General features: G+C 26.4%; 1 protein-coding gene across 5 annotated transcripts in view; it reads right to left on the reverse strand.

Annotated features, from left to right (window-relative positions):
• LOC107455484 (uncharacterized) overlaps positions 1-21362 on the reverse strand; it is a 180828-nt gene that overhangs the window by 8707 nt on the left and 150759 nt on the right. For all 5 annotated transcript variants that reach the window (XM_087166357.1, XM_087166353.1, XM_087166355.1 and 2 more), the window contains exons 5-17: positions 21006-21104; positions 19085-19230; positions 18211-18285; positions 17390-17499; positions 15548-15597; positions 14201-14337; positions 12453-12526; positions 11490-11548; positions 7864-8015; positions 5722-5899; positions 4322-4454; positions 2167-2567; positions 1989-2032 (exon numbers count right to left, since the gene is read on the reverse strand). In XM_087166357.1, coding sequence (XP_087022483.1) covers positions 1989-2032; positions 2167-2567; positions 4322-4454; positions 5722-5899; positions 7864-8015; positions 11490-11548; positions 12453-12526; positions 14201-14337; positions 15548-15597; positions 17390-17499; positions 18211-18285; positions 19085-19230; positions 21006-21104 — 1658 coding nt within the window. The remainder of the gene's footprint in view (positions 1-1988; positions 2033-2166; positions 2568-4321; positions 4455-5721; positions 5900-7863; positions 8016-11489; positions 11549-12452; positions 12527-14200; positions 14338-15547; positions 15598-17389; positions 17500-18210; positions 18286-19084; positions 19231-21005; positions 21105-21362) is intronic.

A 21362-nucleotide genomic window follows, 5' to 3' on the forward strand; every position in this document is an offset into this window, starting at 1 on the left:
ATGATCCGTCTACCACTGATATTTCACACCAGCGGTCTGTGCGAGTTGGGTGCGGAATTCAAATCGACCAGCTATTGCTTGGATCGAACCCGGGTCACCTCATCAGTAAGCAAGTGCTCTATCCCTTGAGCCACCATAGCTCCTTAAGTATTTAAAATAATTCAACCTATCTGGGAACAATACTAAGGAAAAGTTTTAATAAAAAGTCATAGAGAAAAAGATGCTTATTATTATATTGACAAAAATATTTATCAACCAAGCAAATTAATTGTTAAAAAACATTCAGAACTATGAAACACTAAAAAACTATGAGATTTTTAAAACATGATTTAACTTAGTTAAAAAAATATTAAAGGCAGTATAAAAAGAATTATTTATTCAAACATAAATCACACTCGAACATCCTGAAGCGTATGACACATGTGTGATGTCAATATGTTAGTGTAATAATTAAGCCTAAAGTATAGCATTAAAAAGTGATCTATAAATGAAATAATTAGCTGCAATATCCATAAAAATGTTGCACGGGAAACAATGATAGTTAAAAATGTCCCTTGGTAGCAATAAAGAAATAAACAAAATTCTTTATTTGAAATTCATTATAGGATTGACACTAAAAGATAAAGTGAAAATTTTTTAAAATATGTCTTTTTTCTTCTTAAATATTAATTTAACATTCAATGTTAGAATGCTGTTCTTAATTCCTTGCTTTGAAAAAAATTACTGAGGATAACACAGGGCACTTTAGTAATGTGTGTAATTTTCCCAAAAGAATTTTAACGAGTTCAAAGCTCTTGTAACTGTTTCGATTATTTAATGTTATGGCACAATTTGTATTTACCATAACTAAGATGCAACATCATTATGAGTAAACAAATAAAAGTTAATAAGAATTGCAATAAGGTTCTATAACAATAGTAATTTTTTCTAAGAAATTAAACTGTTATAGTGTAATATACAAAGATAAATGTTTTAGGATATTCCTATGTTTTTTTAATACCCCAAATAATTTAAAACTGATATTAAATAAGAAAACAATATTTTTTGATGGAACCTTCAAAATGTCTTTATTAAATTGTTTGTTCTGATTGAAGTGAACAAACACTATAATAGCATTAGTGTATAAAAAAAAAAGTACAGCTGATTATCTAACTTATAAAAAATATTTTGAATAATCAGTAAATGTATAGTACATGTTCTTAGAGTCATTCTTAAAAATACATCATAAGACCATTGAAAATATTTTTTCAACACCAATTATCCACAAATGTTTAGACAGCTTTCACTATGCAGTTGATAAGTTAGATCTAAATTCCTGGCTTAATTTTTTTCAAGTGTTTTTTAAACTAATTTTGTAATACCAGACAGCTTATTAATGACTGCCGATTTTAAGGATAAATTGAAGAAAAACAGGAAACGATAGATATGTACAGTTTGTTGTATTTAATTAACCAGATAATTTATTCTCACCAAGTTTCACAATTAGTTACAAAGTTTACCAACGGATGGCTATATTGATTGATAAAAAGTATTTTGAAATTTTAGGAGAAAAAATACCCTAGTTAACTAAACTAAATCCATCAATCTTTTATAGCTTTCTAATATTTTCATGCTTAAGACTAGTATTCTATAAAATATTATTAGCAAATGCAACTTTGTCTTCAATAGTTCAAACAAAACAAAATCTTTTTAATCTAAATCTTTAAATCTTTATGTTCATAAATCATATGTATTTTTACACCATAACATTAAAGAACGCTTGTTAAGTTCAAAGAATTCTTCTATAGAATTCGAGATTAAAGCTTGGTTTGTATATGACTAGAAGAATATACATAAATAGCATTTGAAAACAATCTTATTCCAAATTGTAGATTAATATTAAACATCATAGAATGAGTTAAAATTTTTATGAAAACAAGTAAAATAATGTATACATTTACAAGTTACGAAAAAAGAACAAATATAAGAGAAAAAACAAAATAACTAACCTCACTAGATTCAGCAACAGTAGAATTTAGATTAGCAGCACGATCTACAAGTACAAAAAAAAATTCATGTGTACAAATCATTCATTATCTTCTTTTAAATAAAGCTGTAATATGCGCACTGTATAACATATCTTACAAATAATACAAAACATCAACACAAATGAATTTAAATACATACCATGAAACGACAAGAATTTCAAATGAAATGGAATTTCTCCTTCCGAAAGGATGTCATCGAGAAAAGGACTATCACTGACAGGAGTTACTGATACAGAGCTGTTATTGGAATGTTCAGGTACTTCTAAAGTTTGCATCCAATTATCTATAGTAACAGCACAGTCTGACTGTGTGGCAACAGTTGCACTTTTCTTAATTTCAGCCTCAGATTGAGATGCTGCTGCTGCTGCCTGAGTAGAAACACTGAGGAACTGTTTCTTTGTTTGGTTTGATTCGAGATAATTGGTGCACTGGTTAGCTTTTTCCAACGTTCGAATGGGAGACGTATGCACACTTCTGTTGATCAAATAAGGACTGAACTGTAAAGACACATCTCTGGTGTGAATGGGTCGTTCGTTGTTGCTGAAAAAAATTAAGCCTTCATTAAAATTTGTTACAAACTGCCACATTAATCGCATAATTTAAAATTAAATGTCGCAAGTACAGGATAGAGGAGTAAGATTAGACTAATTTTCAAATCCAAATTCCACGTAAAGTAGTTTTAAAAACTGAAATCTGAATTAAAGCATATTCCTTCATAATGTGTAATGAGAGATTAAAGTGGCTGAAAGTCTATCAATTCAAGCCCTGTCACTTTTTAGCACTAAAAAGCTGAACATTGCTGTATACCTTGAAAAACTGAAAGGGCCAGTTTAGCCCATCCCAGATTTTTGGTTTATAGATTAATTAGGCATTCAAAATCTCTAAAATGTGTTGAAATATATATATTTTTTTAATGAAATTGGGGTACCAAAGGGTATCTTACACCCATAACTATCTAGGGTTATGGGATGCTTACCAAAATACCTAAGAGGCAACTCTGGCCCCCCTTGTCATTCTAGATATAAGATTCGACAGACACGTTTCTAAAAGGCTAACACATGAATGATTAAATAAGTATTTATATAGGAAATGAGGGGTGCCAAACTAATCCCTCTTGTTTTACATCTTTTAAAAACGTGAGCTGTATTAAAGAGAAAAAAGTTGTTTTTCATTTCTTTTAAAACCATAAGTTAAACATCGATTTTTTCCCAAATAATAATAAAAAAAAAAGTTTTGGGCAAAGCATCTTAAGAAATGGAAAATTATTATTCGAAAGGTTAAAATACCAAACGTTTTATTCATAAAAAAATTACACTAATTTTTATGTAGAGCTTGTCCTATAATTCTTTTTTAATGATTTGTTTATCTCATAATTTTAGAGCATAAATTTTTTATAATTTCTATTAAAACTGGTAATGAAAGTAAAATCATTGAAACTTTCTTAACCACAAAAATATAAACACAATTTAAGCATGTAAACATACATTTGAAAAAGTCTATATGAAAGAAATTAGTACAATTTTGTCACAGCAGACAAAACAATCAATAAATTGGAACTAGTCATTTATCATTTAACTTTCCTTTTAGAAAAGATTTGATCGATTCTATATAAAGGTGAATTGTGAGTGCTAATTTAATATTTTGTTAAAGTAACATAGAGATAGAAAGGCAATGCATAATTTGTAATTGACATTATTTTATTGTTGTTAAATTAATAGAAATAAAGACAATTTGTTTTTCTCCTTATAACACAAATCTCTTGAAATTTAGCCGCAAAGATACCATATTCACTGAGTTAAAAATAAAAAATTACTATTTCTTATAATAAAATTTAATATGAACAACCTATTTTGAGCTTGGCATAAAGCCTGATACAAGTAAAGGATTGAATTAAGAGTTTAATGGAACAAATTGCTAGGATTGTTTTACCATAACAAATGTTCAAGATAAAATAATCAAGTCTGATGAGAGGGAAGGAAATTTCTTGTTTGAACACAGTGAATAGTCTCCACTGCACTTTATATGCTTCTTGATAAGCAACTACAATATTATTTTTTTAATTGAGTTTCAGATTAATACTAGTTAAAAAATACAAAAAAAATGTTAAGAATAAATATCTAATGAATACAATTTAAAAAGGTAATCCTAAATAGCAAATTACTATAAATTTGGAAGATAAATTAGTAAATTAGAATTCTTTGATTAAACTCGAAAAACAGGAAGATAATATATGGTTAAAAATAAAAATAAATAAAAATCATAAAAAGATTTTGAAATACAAATCAATGCACTACCTGGAGTTATTTAGAGGTTTATTTTCGGCAAATGATTCACTCTTCATAACATGGTTGTTGAAAACATTCATCAAATTTTCGACTTTTGAAGTTACAGCAGCTAATTGTTGCTCAAGGCTACAATTTAAAGATTCTGAAAGTTTAAAAGAACATTAGTAATGAAACAGTTATGCTATTATGTCATTTCTAAAAATCTAAAATAAAATTAAAGTTCTAGTTAGAAATCCTATTAGTTATTGAACACAATCAATACAGCATCACTATACACCCATGAAAATATAATTAAAGATACTCTTAAATTTTAATAAGGAGGTACAAGGATAAGCATGATGCATTTTCTCTTTTCCTTACTATTTGAGAAAGTCACTGTTGTTGTTTAAAGTATTGTTTTAACTTTAAGTTTTTTTTTGGTGAGGATGAAGGTTGTGGTGTGGATTTTGTCAAGAAAAAGTAGGTACTGCCATTTGAAAATTTGCCCAAAATAATCAAGAAAGCTCAATTATTTAATATCACCATAATTTCCAGCACAAATTTTAATGTCACACTCTGTAAAACTTCTTTTTGATTGTCTTATGTACTATGTTATGTAACTTATTTTTATGTATTTTAAAATATGAAAACAATAAATTATAATCAGCACATACTAGTTGGGAAAATTTCACATAAAAGTTGAGAAAAGAAAAACAAGATACTCAAGTTGATAAGTAGGTACTATATTTACGTCACACTAGAGCTGCACAATAGGCTATTGGAACTGAGGATTATTGAAAGACATGCCATCGCAATTTCCTCAGAAGAGGGAATGGCTCCCCTGCTTTGGTAGCCTGACGATCTACGTGGGAAGTCGAGCACTTTACGGTAAAACATTTTAACGAGGACGAATACTGCGCACCCTAGGACTCTACGCAGGCTGATCATGGTGGTTACCCACCCGCTTACTGATGGCAGCTTAGACTTTGACTTCGGTGTTCTACTGGGAACCTAGTCTTTACGATCAGTCCTCTGTGGAACCAAGATACTCAAGAGAAACATAGTTATAACAGATATTGATTAATAGAATTTTTATTTAAAAAAAATTTAATTCAAAAATTCTGAACTAAATTTAATTATTTTATTGAAAAAAAAATCGAAATATAGTGCTTTAAAGTTATAAAAGCAAAATGCCGGTAAAGAAAAACAAATTTATTATCAAGATGGTTCTAAAGATGAATCAAGTACCAAATTAGCACTTATTATGGGATATGCATTTTTAGTAGAATATGTTAAACAGAAAATACATTGTAAAATAAAATTACGCTATAGCGATTCAGTTTCTACTTATAATAAAAATTTTTTTATTGACTTATAACAATAGAACAGAAAGAATGACTGATAATAATGAAAATCTATTAGAAAGATACCATTTTCTGACTTATTTTCATTCATTTTCTTACATCCACTATTATCTATTTTTTCTTCTTGAATGAGTGTATGAGAATTATAATTTTCTACAAACATAGAGACTTGTGTTTCTTTAGACATTTGTGTCGTGGAATTCCCTTCCAAAATAGGAAAGCTTACCTGGACTGTTTTTTCTTCCTGAAAAAAAAAAATCATAGCATTAACATTTAAGGTTAAAAACATTTATTTTAAGTTTAACACAAATAATAAATTTTATCCAGACTGTTTTAAAAAAATTTTTTCACAACATCTAAAATAAATTTAAAAAAAAATTTTTTTACTCAAAGTTTTGTCATATATGTCTTATAAACATGATTTTTCTTTGTGTAGTTATCTTTATTTTTTTTCTATACAGGTTCTTTTATGTACTACCCATTCTATTATTTTGTATACAAATAAACAATGACAAAGCCACAAAAATTTAACAAGTGCATCAATGGTTGTAAAAGATGGGCAAGTGATAGCCAATTTCTTTTTAAAATGATTAACTATTAACCAGTTCAAAAATTTTGAATATTCAATTTCTCTTTCTCTGAGTCGATAAAATGTGTTGCCACATTTGAAACCAAACAGCAGTAAGAGATGTGAAAAAATTAAAATCCCCTAAAATGTAATGAAAAATACTAAATGTCAATATTTCAGAAAAATATCTTAAGCTTCTTTTAGTGATTTAGCTCATAACTTTCACATCAATTTGCTCTTTATTTTCTTTGTGAAAATAAAATTTAAATGGCTTTTAAGGTCACCATAATAGATAATGCAATCTCACAGGGTGACCACAGTCTGGAAAAATTTAACAAATTGTTACAACGGTTTTATTGGGTTATCGTAAATTAGCTTCATTTATATAGTAATGGTAGTTGTACAATTCATACTTACATATAAAAATGCAATAAAAGCACATTTTTTAAAAATAATTTTTTTTTTAATAAATTTAATATCAGTATTCTTTTCTATAATTATCAAAGGCAGCACATTCAAAGCTCTTGGTTGATAATGTAGCATTTTTTAAAATTTCCAATATTTCATAAAGAACTGAAGAAAAATATTAAGTTGTATTTAATTTTGTTTAATTATTTAATATGTATTTGGAAAATATTTTAACTAACACAACTGTAAAAATGACTAACTTTTGAAAAAAAGTTTTAATCCACACATTTTTAGACAATAAAACCTAATTTAAAACATGATTTTTTAAAGCTGAGAATAATAATATGCCGTTCAAGCAATTAATAAACGAGGTTTGTTTTATTAAAATATAATTTTTCAGATATTTTTTGATTTTATGAAAATTAGAATCAATCTTATTTATTCTAGAACTAAAAAATTCTTCTCTTTTAGAGTATAAGGCAATATTCATCACACACTTAACATGCATATATAATAATAAAACTGCGCAACAGATGCAGAAAGATTATTTTCGGGAACAATGCAGCATACATATAGAATTAAAAAAGGATAGGAAAAAAATCCAGCAGATTTTACGAAATAATATAAATTTCACGATAATTTTTGTAATGTACTAAATATTTTACACATAAGGAATTTTTTATGGTCATCAAAATAGAAAAACTGCAATATTTTCCAGTTATGATTGGCATTAAATAAACTTGAAATGTTATGTAATATGATACTCATAGTTTTGAATATTAATAGGCATTTAATTCATCAAAGATAGCTAAAAAAAATTTTTTAATTAGCTTAAAAAGAGAGTTCTGAATAAAAATAAACTGAACATTTTAGAACAAAAAAAGTTTTGAACTGATTTCTATCAATCAGGTTTGCTTAATTATGCATTAATAATACTTATTTAAATATTTCAAGCAATAATCTGTACAAAAATTCGATTTCAATAGGGATTTTTTAAGGAAACTTACTCAATTTTAAGCAATTTTTTAAAATGTACAAAAACCAGGAGAATTTTAATTGAACCAGTAAACCAGGGGGAACTGGCAACATCCAGTAGTCTACTGGAAAATCCAGCAGAGTTGGCCACTATGTAAATATTAAAAATATGATTCTAGACATAGTTAGAATGATATAAATAACCTTTAGAACATGATCTCATGATAGCATGTGTAACATAATGATTAAATAAATACTTTTTGAGAGACAGTAGAATTGTGTGTTTCCCTATGAATACTATTCACATCGGACACTGCTGGTGACAATGCATGGTATTCAGAAATTACTTCATGAATTAAATTTCTTAGAGATGGGCTGTCCACTTTCAACTTATTAGGACTAGTACAGTCTGAAAAGTATTATTTTATTAAACTGATTGAATAAGAAAATATAGATAAATTAAAAATAAAAATATGGTTAATGAAAGTTCTTCTTTTAAATGATATTTTTCAAAGCATTTATTTGTAAAAATAGCTGTAAAACAAATAGAAGATCATGGTTAACTAATAGTTACATTTCAACATTTATTAATCAAGTTTTAATTTATAAAAATATCCCTATCTTCACTGCAACATTTAATATATATACTATTTAGTATTTAATTTAAAACCATCATAATAAAGTTTTAATTATTATAAGTTTGCTTTCAATAAAAATTCTAATTAATGGTTCAATTGTTTTTATTTACTTAACAATTTTTAATAAATATTTGATATTTTTACTCATATTTACTAAAATAAATATGTAACTGAATAAATTGGGTCAACATTCAAATATCTCCTTCTATATATACATATAATAATAATCAAAATTTATCTAAATAGTTTAGACAATTAATAAATGTAAAAAATAAAAGGTGTACAGATATCATTTCATAAGCACACCTCGTGCAAACATGATAGAGTATTTATTTAAATTTAAGAATAAAGATTTAGGTAATAAGCTTTTTGAGATGTCTCTTTTTTTAAAACTATATTTAATATGATAAATATCGTATTAATTCATATACAGAATATTTAGCAAGATTTTTCAACAAAGAGGCATTTTTTAATTAATGTATAAACAAAATTCCTAAACCCAACTAAAATAATGAAAGACTGATATATTAAAGTTTATGTCTTTTAAATAGTTAAATGATGAATAAAAATATTTAAAAACTTATTCAGTAGCAATTACTTATAATAAAATAAATTATGGAAATATTTTTTTGCGTTTTTTAAAGCAAATTAAAAAAACTATATAATTTTTTTTTTAAATCATGTTATCAACATAAAGCAAATATTTGCAATTTTTTAAATCAAAAAAAATCTTTGGAACATAGTTTACATGAATATATATATAATAACATAATAAAGATAAGAAGGATATAGGAAGAAAAATAAGTGCTATTTATGGCACATAAGCTGCAAGCATATACAGACGTGCCAACCTAGCAAAATTAACATTCAGGAGTTTCCCTAACAAGAATTCAGGAGATTTCAGGAGGGGTAAAAAAAGGTGCATGGTATGCAACATTTAGCACTTCTAAGGAATTTTAAGTAAAAAATTTATTAAATATAAGAATGCAAGAAATTTTACACACTAATAGAGCAATAATTGTTTAAAAATATTAAATGGAAATAAAATAATTAAACACAGATTTAGCAACACAAAACTATATTAGGTAGATACTCTTTAAATAAATACCATTTCCTTAATAAAACATTATTCAAAAACCCTTGACACTGTAATAAAAATACACAAAAACTTTTAAAAAATAAGCAAATTGAATAAGTATTTTATTTTAAAAAACCAATTCAATACTAATGTCTGTACAATAAAGAACCAATTATCCGGGATGCTCGGGACCATCGCTATCCCGGATGTCTTAATTTCCCGGTTTCCTGGATCGACAAAAAAGTGTCGTTAATCGATGTTTTATCAAACCCAAATTACAAGGAAAAAATGTAAACACATTTTAAAGTAAGAGAAAAAAGAAAAGCACTCCTAAATCTAAAAAGGAAAAAAATTGTAGAAAAATAAAATTTAAAAGAATAAAAAAATTTGCAAGTTTAGACAAGAAAAACAAGCTTAAAAAATAATTACGATTCCTAAATCAACTAATAAACAAAACCAATGATTAAATAACGCAATATATTTCATGGGGGGGGGCGAAAATAAAAGGAAAACCTATTAATCTAAATAAAAACAACACTTGAAAATTATCGAACCGAAACGATAGTTAAAAAACGGCACTAGCATAAATATTAAAACCTAGAACAAGGCAAGATCAACGGACTTTAAAAAAAAAAAAAAAACTAATGAAAAAATTTGGTAATACAAATAATTTTATTGAGTGCAAAATTTATCATGAAAAAGAAAGAAAAAAAAACGTAGTGGAATCAGAAAAACGAAACTGCAATCTGCTTCATAAAATAATTGTATGCTTAAATTAATAAACAATTCTCTCTCTTTTTTTTTTTTTATAAAAACGCGATTTTTAATTAAAGCAGGTGTGATTCCACATCAAGAAAAACTTGCGAATGATACCGCACTTCCAAAGAATCAGAATTTATTCAAAAGAAAAACATTTTATTTTTATTAATCGATGTCAAATAGATAAATATATTTTTCTCTTTCATCTTCTGTTCACTGATATGCATGTGCAATGCATTTTCCCCACCCCCTCGTAAATCAAACTAGCAAACGAAATCATCATGCCACTCCTTTGAGTTTAACGACCTAAAAAGAGAATAAAGATCTAAAATCTTCAAGGTCGCGGAAGAAATGACGTTTCTCTGGGTAAACGGGGAAAAAAATTCTTCCCTTCCTCACATTTTCCTCTACTCAACTTCAAGGATTAGTCCAGTTTCCGCTTTTTTTTTCATATCGTTTTAGTTCAAAATGGCGGGAGAACCGAGCAAATTTTTTTTCCGGATTATCTGGATACCAGATAAATGGTTCTCTACTGTATGCATGAAAAAAAGAGTTGCAGACTTAGCTCTCTGCAATTAAGTCTTGCTAAAGTCATTGGTACATGATTTGTTGAAATTGATCCATACTTCCGTTTCGACTTAAGACATCCTTGAAATTTTTTTTTTAAATATACGAAGACTAAGCGAATAATGGATATCACGTTGCTAGTTTACAAGTTTGTTGCCAACCGTGGTAAAAAACGAATTGAAAACTATAAAAACAGAAAGATACAATATCAATTATAACAATCGAGAGTACAAGTTTCCCCACTCCTGTACGGACGTCACTCGATATCGTCATGTGACGTCATCGCATTCAACTCCACACGAAGATTCCTACGAATCCCAGTGTAAGGGGGCGGGCGAAGTAGGAGTGTTAAAGAGGGGTAACGTTGAAGAGGGGGGAAAATAAAGCATGTTCAGCTACGCTTCAGGCAGATGGTAGTTTGATAAGAGGGGATGGAATTCAAGCTGAAAGAAAAACTTACCTTCGCACTCGCGGAAAAATTAGGTAATTTTGAGTTTGGCCGTCGATCGCAGTAAAATTCGGGAGTTTTTCAAATCAATTCCGGAGGGCGGGAGAATAACTCAAAATTCGGGAGACTCCCGCAAAATGCGGGAGAGTTGGCACGTCTGCATATAGAACTCATAAAATAAGTTAAAAATATAGAGAACACATAGAAAAAGATGAAAAGATTTTTTAAAGGAGAAGAAAAAATATTAAAACAGAACTAACCTCAACTTATATATATATATATATATATATATATATATGCGTGTATTTTATAAAAAATTTTACAAAACCACACAAATAAATTATGAATATGATAGAATCTTTTATATGCCATTAAATTTAAAATGAAATTTACCTGTCTGAGAAAAAGTAGAGTGAATTGGTACTTCTTCAGTTTGAGTATGCAAAGTATTTCTAAAAGTAAAATAAATGCACAAAATTTAAATTAGTGACAAATATAAATATAAGAGATTTTTAATAATTTTAAGGTTTAAAATTGCTTTAAAAACAATTTTTCACAAAAATTCTTGCTCATATACAAATTAAACCTTGAAATTTTTAATTAAAAAAAACATATAATGATGTAACTATACAATATAGATAAAATTTTTTATGACTAACAATATAGCATAATAAGCAAAGCAGTAATAAATATTAATGAAAAAGTAAGAAATTCTAACATTCTTTAAATTAAATTTATATAAGTTACTTTTTAAATCCTACAAAATAATATATTAATTTATTTTTTAAAAACAGATTGAGTGACTGATTCAGAATTTTTCAAAAACGTTTTATATATGTTTGTCATAACCCTATACGCATGTCAACAAATTCTACAAACTTTGTTTTGACAATCAATAGGACAAAGATAAAAATTTAGCCTGCATTTTCATTGACTTTATGCCATTTTTAAATAAATGACTCTTTAAAGAGAAATCATCCATAAAAGCTGTGTAATATTTATTTTTGTTTTATTTATTTATTTAAGTTCTAATAAGGAATTAATCGTAAACTCAATGCACGGAAACTACAAAATCACTGATCTGAATAAAAGTTTTGAGAGGTGAATGCATATCATGCACAGGTCTTCTGTTTTACAATACTAATTAGAAGGGGAAAAAAAAGCCAGAGAAAATACTTTGGTTTTATTTTACTTAATACTGATCAAAAATTATCTCCTTTAAAAAAAAAGGAATTAAGTTTTATTAAAGATTAAAGTTTAATTCATTATTATGATAAAAATAAAATTTTGTTTAAAGAATAAAAAAATTTGAGAGACAAATAATCACATTGTAAAAGAACATAGTATAATTATTACCTTGCATTGATATGGCAACTGCAATTTTGTTCCTTTTTTTCAAATGACTGACAGTTTGAGTTTTGATAAGGGTTCTGAAAATTTAAAAAAGAAGTTCTTTTCACAAAAAACACTGATAGAAACTAAACATAGAATTCAAGCAAAACAATATAATAAATAATAAATAAGATGCAACAAAATTTTTAAAAATATACATAAAATAGAATTAAATAATAATAAAATAATATTGAATGTTCTAGACATTCTTTTTAAATGGGGAGAAAATTATTACAAATGTAATCGATATAAATAAAAAATTTTAAAACTTTAAACAAACAAATCAAGTAATAAATAAATTAGGGTCATTTATATATTTTATCGATACTGCACTGCATAAATAATATCATTTATAACTGCTTCAAATATCATAAATAGGGGTTTAAATCGTGTTTCAGAAATTTTTAACTCATTTTAAAAGCAGCCCTAAATTAGTGGTATTAGCAATCAAGACTTCAAGTATCAGTTGTAATGGGCCGGCCAGGTGGCTGAGCGGTCACTATGTCTGACTGCGAAACCAATAACTGCGGGTTCGAATCCTGCTCAAGACATGGATGTTTTTCTCACTGTGTTACCCTCTGCTGCATGTGATGAGTGAATGTGCCCCACCCTTTGAACAGGTATCTGTGGCAGTGTGGCATGGGTAATGTTGCTCGCCTCCGTGACTTTGGTCTCAAGGTGCTCACTAGGCATCGCAAAATGAGCAACACTTCCGGCACCTTCAATGATAAGTTCACTGCCTGCCGTTATATATGTATAAAAAGTTTTGTAATGGAAGGGTCCCTGTAATAAGGGGAGGTAGTGTTAAAGAGCTAGACTGTAAAAACCATAATTGAGAACTTAATTATTAATGCAAAGAACATAGATAAGAAAAAATCAAGTAGATTTCAAGAAATTATATAAAATTCATAACTGTAGCATAATATACTAAATATTTTTCATATAGGGATTGTTCAACAAAATACACAACTTTATTACATTAATAACTACCAATGAACTGCAATATTTCCCTAAAAACTGCATATGGTCTGTATGATATTACACTAATAACTATAAATGATCTGTAATTACTGATAGTTAAAAGATTTTTAAACTAATTTAAAAAGAGAGTTTTGAATAAAAATAAACTGAAAAATTTAGAACAAAAACGATGAAAAAAAAAGAAGAAAGAAAAGCTTTAAAATGATTGCTATTAATGATGCTCGCTTCATTATGTATAAGTCATACTTATTTAAATACTTAAGCAAGTAATAATTTGCATTAAAATTCTATTTCAATTGGGATTTATTTAGGAAACTTACTCACTTTTAAGGAATATTCTAAAGTGCACAAAAACAAGGAAAATTCCTATTAAACCAGTAGACCATGAGAAACTGGCAAAATCCAGTTGACAATTCCAGTAGAGTTGACAGCTATGCAATATACTCATTTGGTCTTATGTTACAAATTAATAACTTATATTTCTTTGTTTGCAATTTATATAATCTAAACAGGGTGAGTGTTTTGCTTATGAGCCAATTTGTATTGACATTTCACCTCAATATACATCTTTCACATTGATTAATAAAGAAGAAAAAGAGTTTAAGAGCAAGTAAAACAGATCAGAAAAAAAACAAAAACATTTAAGCATCACAAGTACTCATCAGTCAAAGGTTGTTTACAAGTAGCTTAAAAAAGGGATTATAATTAAATTTATCACCATATATAGTTACCATTTTAAAGGAACACATATTTTCTGTACTTGGTTTTGAAAAAAGTTGGGAACCAGGCGGACTTTTTGAATCTTCCAAAACCTCTCTCACTAATGTTTTTAAATAAGTTTTGTCAATATGGGTCTGAGAATTATTAACTGAAAAAAAAAAGATTAAAAAAATTACAGCCACTGAAAATAATAAATGTTTGATTAATAAATTGGTATTTCTAATTTAACTATCATTATTCTTAAAAATAATAATGACATTTTATAAAGTTTCTTGTAATTATCATTATCACTTAAAGGATAGCCAGAATTAAGTTTAAGTAGGACATGATAGACTTTCTTCATACGGAAAAAGGTTCTCTCAATAACATTATGCGAAAAACTATGACTGGAGGGGCCATTTTTGTACAAGTCCAAGTTAATTGAGTAATACTGTTGATATAGATTGCAATATAATCAATAATCACTTTATTTAACAGAAAAAAAAATCTGTATATCATGCAAAATATACTAAAAAATATAATTAAGTTAAAAAAGAATATAAAAGATTTAATATGTATCAAAAATAAACTGAAATATATTTATTTAAAGAAAATGTTGCTTAAAATCAATTAAAAGTAAGTAACTATTTATTGGTTATGACAAATAATATCATTTAAAGAAAGTTAATTCTGCTGAAGGCATCACATTAAAAAGTAGGAGAAAAAAACCCAATTTAACAGAAGTAGGTAGTGGAATGGCAGAAATTTTAAATGTTATACAGTTAAAGAATTAAAAATTGTCCAATTTAAAAATCTCTATTTTTTTTATCTTTAAAGAAAAGTTCAATTAAGTAAAAACTGTTAATGTGCTGATATTACAAATCACAAAAAAAAGAATATTTATAGAGAAACTGTAATAATTTTTAACTGTAATAAATAATTTTTAATTTTTTTAAAAGATTTATTACAACAGTTGGTTCAGTAAAGTTTTAAAATATGTAAAAAATATGAGTCACTTCTTATTATTGTTTATCATTTATGAACTAGTGTTTTAACAATTATTTTAGTAAAACATTTTTTTTTTAATATTTTGACATGCTAAATATGAAGTAGTACCAGATTTGTAAACGACATATATCTTTTTTTTTCTTCTATAAGACAAAATAAAAATTGTTTTGGGTTTTGAATAATTTTCAATGCAATTTGTCAAGCAAGTGCACAGAAAAAGAAAATAACTGCTAATGATGCCATTTAAAAATAAAATTTTGTTTAAAAAATAAAATAAAACAAGTTTTCAAATACAAAAAAGTAAAATTTCAAATAAAAGTAAAAAAGTCACACAAAAAAATCATAAAGAATCATTTTTAAAAAATTAGTACCTTCTGCAAATACTGATCTTTCAGGGTGATGAACTCTCATATTCTCATTTCTGAAACAAAATAATTATCAGAAAACACTTGAAATGATAAAATACTCATATATATTTCTTGCCTTAAATCCTTATTATGTTATAAAAAGATTTAACATTAAAAAATATGATAAGTCGCTCTATCTACAAGATAGAGGATGTAACTTTAAATTTCCTTAAATATGGTTGAATTTTAGCATCTTAACAGTAAAAGTGCATACTATTTCATATTTTAATGAAATTTTTGTCAACAACTTGTTTATTAATTTATAAAGAGACACTATGTCAGTGTGAAAAAGACTGTCAAAAATCCTTACAATCGTTTCATGGTCTTGTACAGCTGAAGAAATTATTCTGCAAATCTCTGAACTTATGTAAATAATCCTACAGATATTATTGAGTGTTTGCTTGCAGAAAAATGTTTACTAATCTTCACTACAAAAGGTAAATTTATTTAATTTTACTCTTATAGTTATACCCCAATCAAAAAGTTACATTTATAATTTAACAAAAAAATTTATTTGACTGTAAGTTACGAAATTTTGCATGTAATTTTGTAAGTTATGAAAAATCACAAAGTGAGTTTAGTGTAAATCAATTATTTTCTATTTAATGTATAATTATTATTCTGAATTTTTCTATCATAAAACAAGTAACTTAATGAACAGAATAAAAACAAACTTATAAGACATACTGATTTAAACAATAAAAAAAAAAACATTTCTTAGAAAAAAAAGTGGATTTTTTTTCCTTAAAGAAAAATTTATTTATTTGAACTAATTTATTTATATTAACAAATAATTAATAATGATACATTAAAAGTTTTTTATGGATAAAATTCATATTTATAAGATTTGAATTAACATAGTAAAAATAGATACTTACAAAATATAACTTCACTCCAAATTAATAATTTATTGAACGTATTTAATCATTTTTACAGTTAGATAAAAATAACTAGTGAATCAATCTTTAATACAAAGAAAATTGAATAAACATCAGTAAAGGCAAGTTAGAAGTCTTTTCAATATGAAAAATCAAAAAAATTATTTGAAACACTAAAACAAATAATATTCTTAACAGCATTGAACTGATCTTACAAATATTTACATGAATTATCAAAAATATTTGCATCAGGTAATATGCATTGTACATTAATTATGTACAATAAAAAACACATTCCAATTCCGTAATATTGAAAGAAAACTTTTTATTACAAAATTAAAAGCTTAAAACTTCTTTTTGGAGAAAAAAAAATTAAAGGTTTAAGAGGACGCCATACTAAGGGAGAAACTTTTCATGGCAAATTCTCTTTCCTCTCCATTACTAATTTAAAAGAAAGAAAAAGTGAGTTCAGGCAAACCTAGAGTAACCCTGAAGTTTCATTTGCTGAAAAAAAAAAAAATCGAAATATTAAAATGCAAACAAATTATTGGAAGAGAACTTCGCCATTTCGTAATCCTAAGTTATCCTCTCATGATTTATTTTCATTTTGATATTCTGAAAATTTCTTTTCAGTACTTCATGGCTTACTCTAGGTTTGTCTGAACTCACTTTTTCAAAACTTTAAATTAGTTATGGTGGTGAAAGAGAATTAGAGATGAAAAGTTTCTCTCGTGGTATGGTGTCCTCTTAAGGGGAAAAAGAAAACCATTTAGTTCTCATATTTATCAAGAATCTAACTAAGTTCTTATAATTATATTGTCTTAATCTATGTTGTAAATTGAATGATAAAAATGTATAAAAAAAAATTGGAATACGAGATAATTCTGAGCACAAGTTTCCTATGCCCATATTAGAAATGCAAATTTACCTTTTAGAAAGTAAAGAATCAGTAACTATCTTATGGCGTTGAAAAGGTGGTGGAATTTTAGTTGAATCATCTTGAAATTCTGTCATTTTACATCCAGTGTCTTCATCATACTAAAAAATGGAAATATTTCTGAATTATTTATTTTAATAAAAGTTAGGTTATTTAAAAACAAGTATTAGTTTCAGAAATTAAGAATAAATAGGCATTTGTAGTTTCAAGTACTCTTGACCCTTTCTTAAAGAGAAAGAAAATCTGGCACATTGTTTTACTAAAAAAAAAAAGAAAAAAGAAGATAATTCTTGACATATCTTTCAAGCGAAACAAAGCATAATTAAGTCCATCACTTAAAGTTTTTCTTAAAATAAAAATAATTTGCTATTAAATAAGCACTGGCTTTATTTATTTTTATTCTTAGAAATTGCTTAAGGATATTATTTGAAAATAAAATAAGCATCTTCATGAAAAGAATGCTTGATTTATTACACTATTTTTGAAATTTAATACTCAAAAGTAACTAAATTTTTAATGAAAAATATCAATTTTAAGCATATTTTAATAGTTATCTATCAAATAACTACACAAACCTTTGCATTATCAATCTAAAGTTAGGCTCAATTTTTGATAGGTATTCCATATTCACAGCAACTTAATTGTTTTTGAACTTGAAATATTGCAGAACTTGGATGAGCAGGTCTTTGTGTACCAAGTTTAATTAAAATTGAAAATAATAAAGTATAACTGTATCTCTCAAAATTAATCCATTAAAAATGGAATGATTATAGTGATATTGGCTAAACATGCATTATGAATATGAAACTTACCTCTGTAATTTCTTCGAATGAAATGTTCGAATTTTCTTTATAGCTTTTGTTATAAATACTAATACTGGGCAGCTTCTGAAATCATCAATTCAAACAAACGTTAATAGAAATATTATGAAAACCAAAGATCATGGTGCACACTATTTGGAGAACACATGTTTGTCTACCTTTTGTGGCTACTGATGCCAAGTGTGTGACAAACATAACAGAAATCAAGAATATGTTTAAATTATTTTTCATTTTATATTTTGTATTGGACAGAACTAACAAAATGTCACTTGTTTTGCTTTGATTAAAACTTTTTCTACATAAATTTTGTAATTGAAAAAGTTTCAATAAAAGTTATAGCAGAATGCTATAGTTGTAACACAAAACACAAGTCTGTCAAATACAAACATCGATAATAAATGGGATACAAAATTTTCAGTTAAAAACTCATATTTTACTTATTGACTAAGTGTTAATGGGATGGAAAGTATTCTTTGTTAAACATTGCAAATGAATCGCAATAATCATTTGCAATAATCTCAATCAATGAATTCTCAATAATCTCAACTTAGAGCAAACAAAAAATAAATATAGAACTACAAAACATACTTAAATTATTTCATAAAATGTGGAGTTAACATATTGATCATATTCCTTTATTTTTATTTTATACAAGTGCCATTAATACATTTGAAACCAGAGTTGTCCTAACAGCCTGGCATTAGTGCAGTGCCCTGCATTTTTAGAGGACCTTGTGCCAATTATATTTAAAAATTATTTCTAGTAACGCAGCTAACCAGTACAGTAACAATCAGTACCTTCACAGTAACACACCAACATTGAATAATAATAGAGTTTCCAAACATCATAAACATATTTAAATTACCTGTATAGTAAGTTTTTTGGCCCCTTCTTTACTAACAATGTGTAACAAATTATTGTTCTCCTTATTAGTTTCCTTTTTATTGTTCTCAGGAATATTTTTGACACCAGAACATACATCTTTTTGACTTGGTAAAGAGAGAGGTATAGCTAAAGTAAGGGAATTAACAAAGTAAATCATTTGTTATGCTAATCATATAAAATGTAATAAACAGTAGCAGTTTCAGTTTACAGTATTAGAATATATTAGAGATTTCAGTTCAGAAAAAATTTCTAATGCCATTGTGCAAAATCAATATGAAAAATATTAATTAATTCGAAGTTTTTATAGAAGGTTACACAATTTTTCATTACTTAAATAAACTTGAGGGTTGTTTCCTCTTGACCTGAAATTCACAACCTACAACCCATGGATTAAAAGTTGCCTTGAAAATTTAAGACTTGGTCCTTGAACAGTTTTAAATGTTAATTAAAAACTATAAGAAAGTTTAAAAAAGTAAAATAAAGAAAGCCTGTTTTTTGACTTCCGGGAAAAATACCGCCATTAGGAGAAAAAAAAAATTTTCATGCCTTTTTTAGAAATTTGATACAAGCTTGAATTTGATTGTGACCATTTTATCTAGCAAGTTTGGCTCATGGTGCATTCAGTGTTTACAAACAAATGCAATTTTTTACAAATTTAACAAGAAAAGGAAGGAAAAAAAAGAAACTTCTAAAAGTAAAAACAGAGAATAAAAGAAATAATTTTAGAAATCCAATTATTACAAACACTTTAATGTGGTACTGCATTAGTAATAGTAAATAGAATAATAGTAAAAGTTAACTTTTGAGAAGAATGAAAATTTTTTAAACCCCTTCTCCTATTTATATGTCTATAGGTAAGAATAATAAACTGCTTTGTAATTTAGATTCAATTAAATGCCTTACTTAATGCTAGTTATTTTTCATTTTCATTGTTTGCACAGAAATTATACATTAGTTTACTTTTTTTAGGATTATAGTTTCTTGGTTGCTCCTTTCTTGTCCTCAATGTATTTTTTAAACTGTTGATAGAAATGAGGAATGATAGATAGGGGAATATGCTAGTTTGAAAAACGATATACACAAGTATTAACAACATTATAATAAAAACATTTGTGACAGAACCATTAAAACAGCATGACACAAATGAGAAAATGATAGATGTAGAAACTGAATCAACTGTAGTTTAATAATAGTAATCATAATGTGATTGTAGAAGAATTTGTTAACACTTTAATTGAAATATTGTAATCATGCTTGAATCAGTAAATCATAAAATTAATCCAATATAAATGACACTGGTTTTATTCAGCATTTAATATTAAATATAGCATTTAATATTAATAATGATGATACTTATGTCTTACAGATTTTCAGAATCATGCTAGCTGAACATTAATTTATCAATTGCTTCTGAAATTTTATTTCCAAAAAGACAGATATTCAACAGAGCAAACTTATCAAATGCATTCAAATTGTCAAAACGGAAAATTATTATTTTTCTAGCAATTGAAACTGAGGTGGTCTGACATTTGAAGTTCTATCAATTTCTGTTTTTTCATGCGTAATAAAATGCACTGGACTATTATTCTTAATACATTAATACAGATTTCTTTCCCTTGTGTATAAAATTTTGTAAAATATTATGCATTCTTAAATCATTGATTATGAAGATTTTGAAATATATATTTCAGCATCACTGTTTCCATGTACCATTATCCGCATACCATATGCTTAACAAAACACTGCTATTAAAGAACATGCTAAAATTTTTATTATAGAAATAACATTTTTTAATTTGTAATAAAATTTAAAATGCTAACAAAAACTAAAAATGACTAAATATGTTTTTTGATTGATACATAATATAATATTAGATATTACAATAATCTTAAGAGAATTACCATATGCTGAACGCCTCTTTTGCAATTCCCATTGTTGCTGCTGTAACTGAGATTTATAGTGATTCAAAAAGTGAATATGTTGAATATCAAACAATCGATCTATAAAAGAAATGTACAATAAAAATAGAGTGCTTAAAAAAATCAGCTATTTAATTTTTAAAATTTTTTTTTTAAAAAAAAGGAGTATATCATTGAAAAATTAAGAAAAAAAATAATATGGATTTAAACAACATTTTTATTCAAAATTATTTAAATTTTAATTAAGCTTTCAAAACATAGTGGAATAAAATTCAACATTTTTACCAATTTTACACCAACTAATGCACAAAGAATATAAGTTTTCAGTATTAACTTAAT

Source organism: Parasteatoda tepidariorum, chromosome 6 (genome assembly GCF_982258835.1).
Source record: "Parasteatoda tepidariorum strain Cologne lab strain chromosome 6, Ptep-v5.0, whole genome shotgun sequence".
Classification (NCBI taxonomy): domain Eukaryota; kingdom Metazoa; phylum Arthropoda; class Arachnida; order Araneae; family Theridiidae; genus Parasteatoda; species Parasteatoda tepidariorum.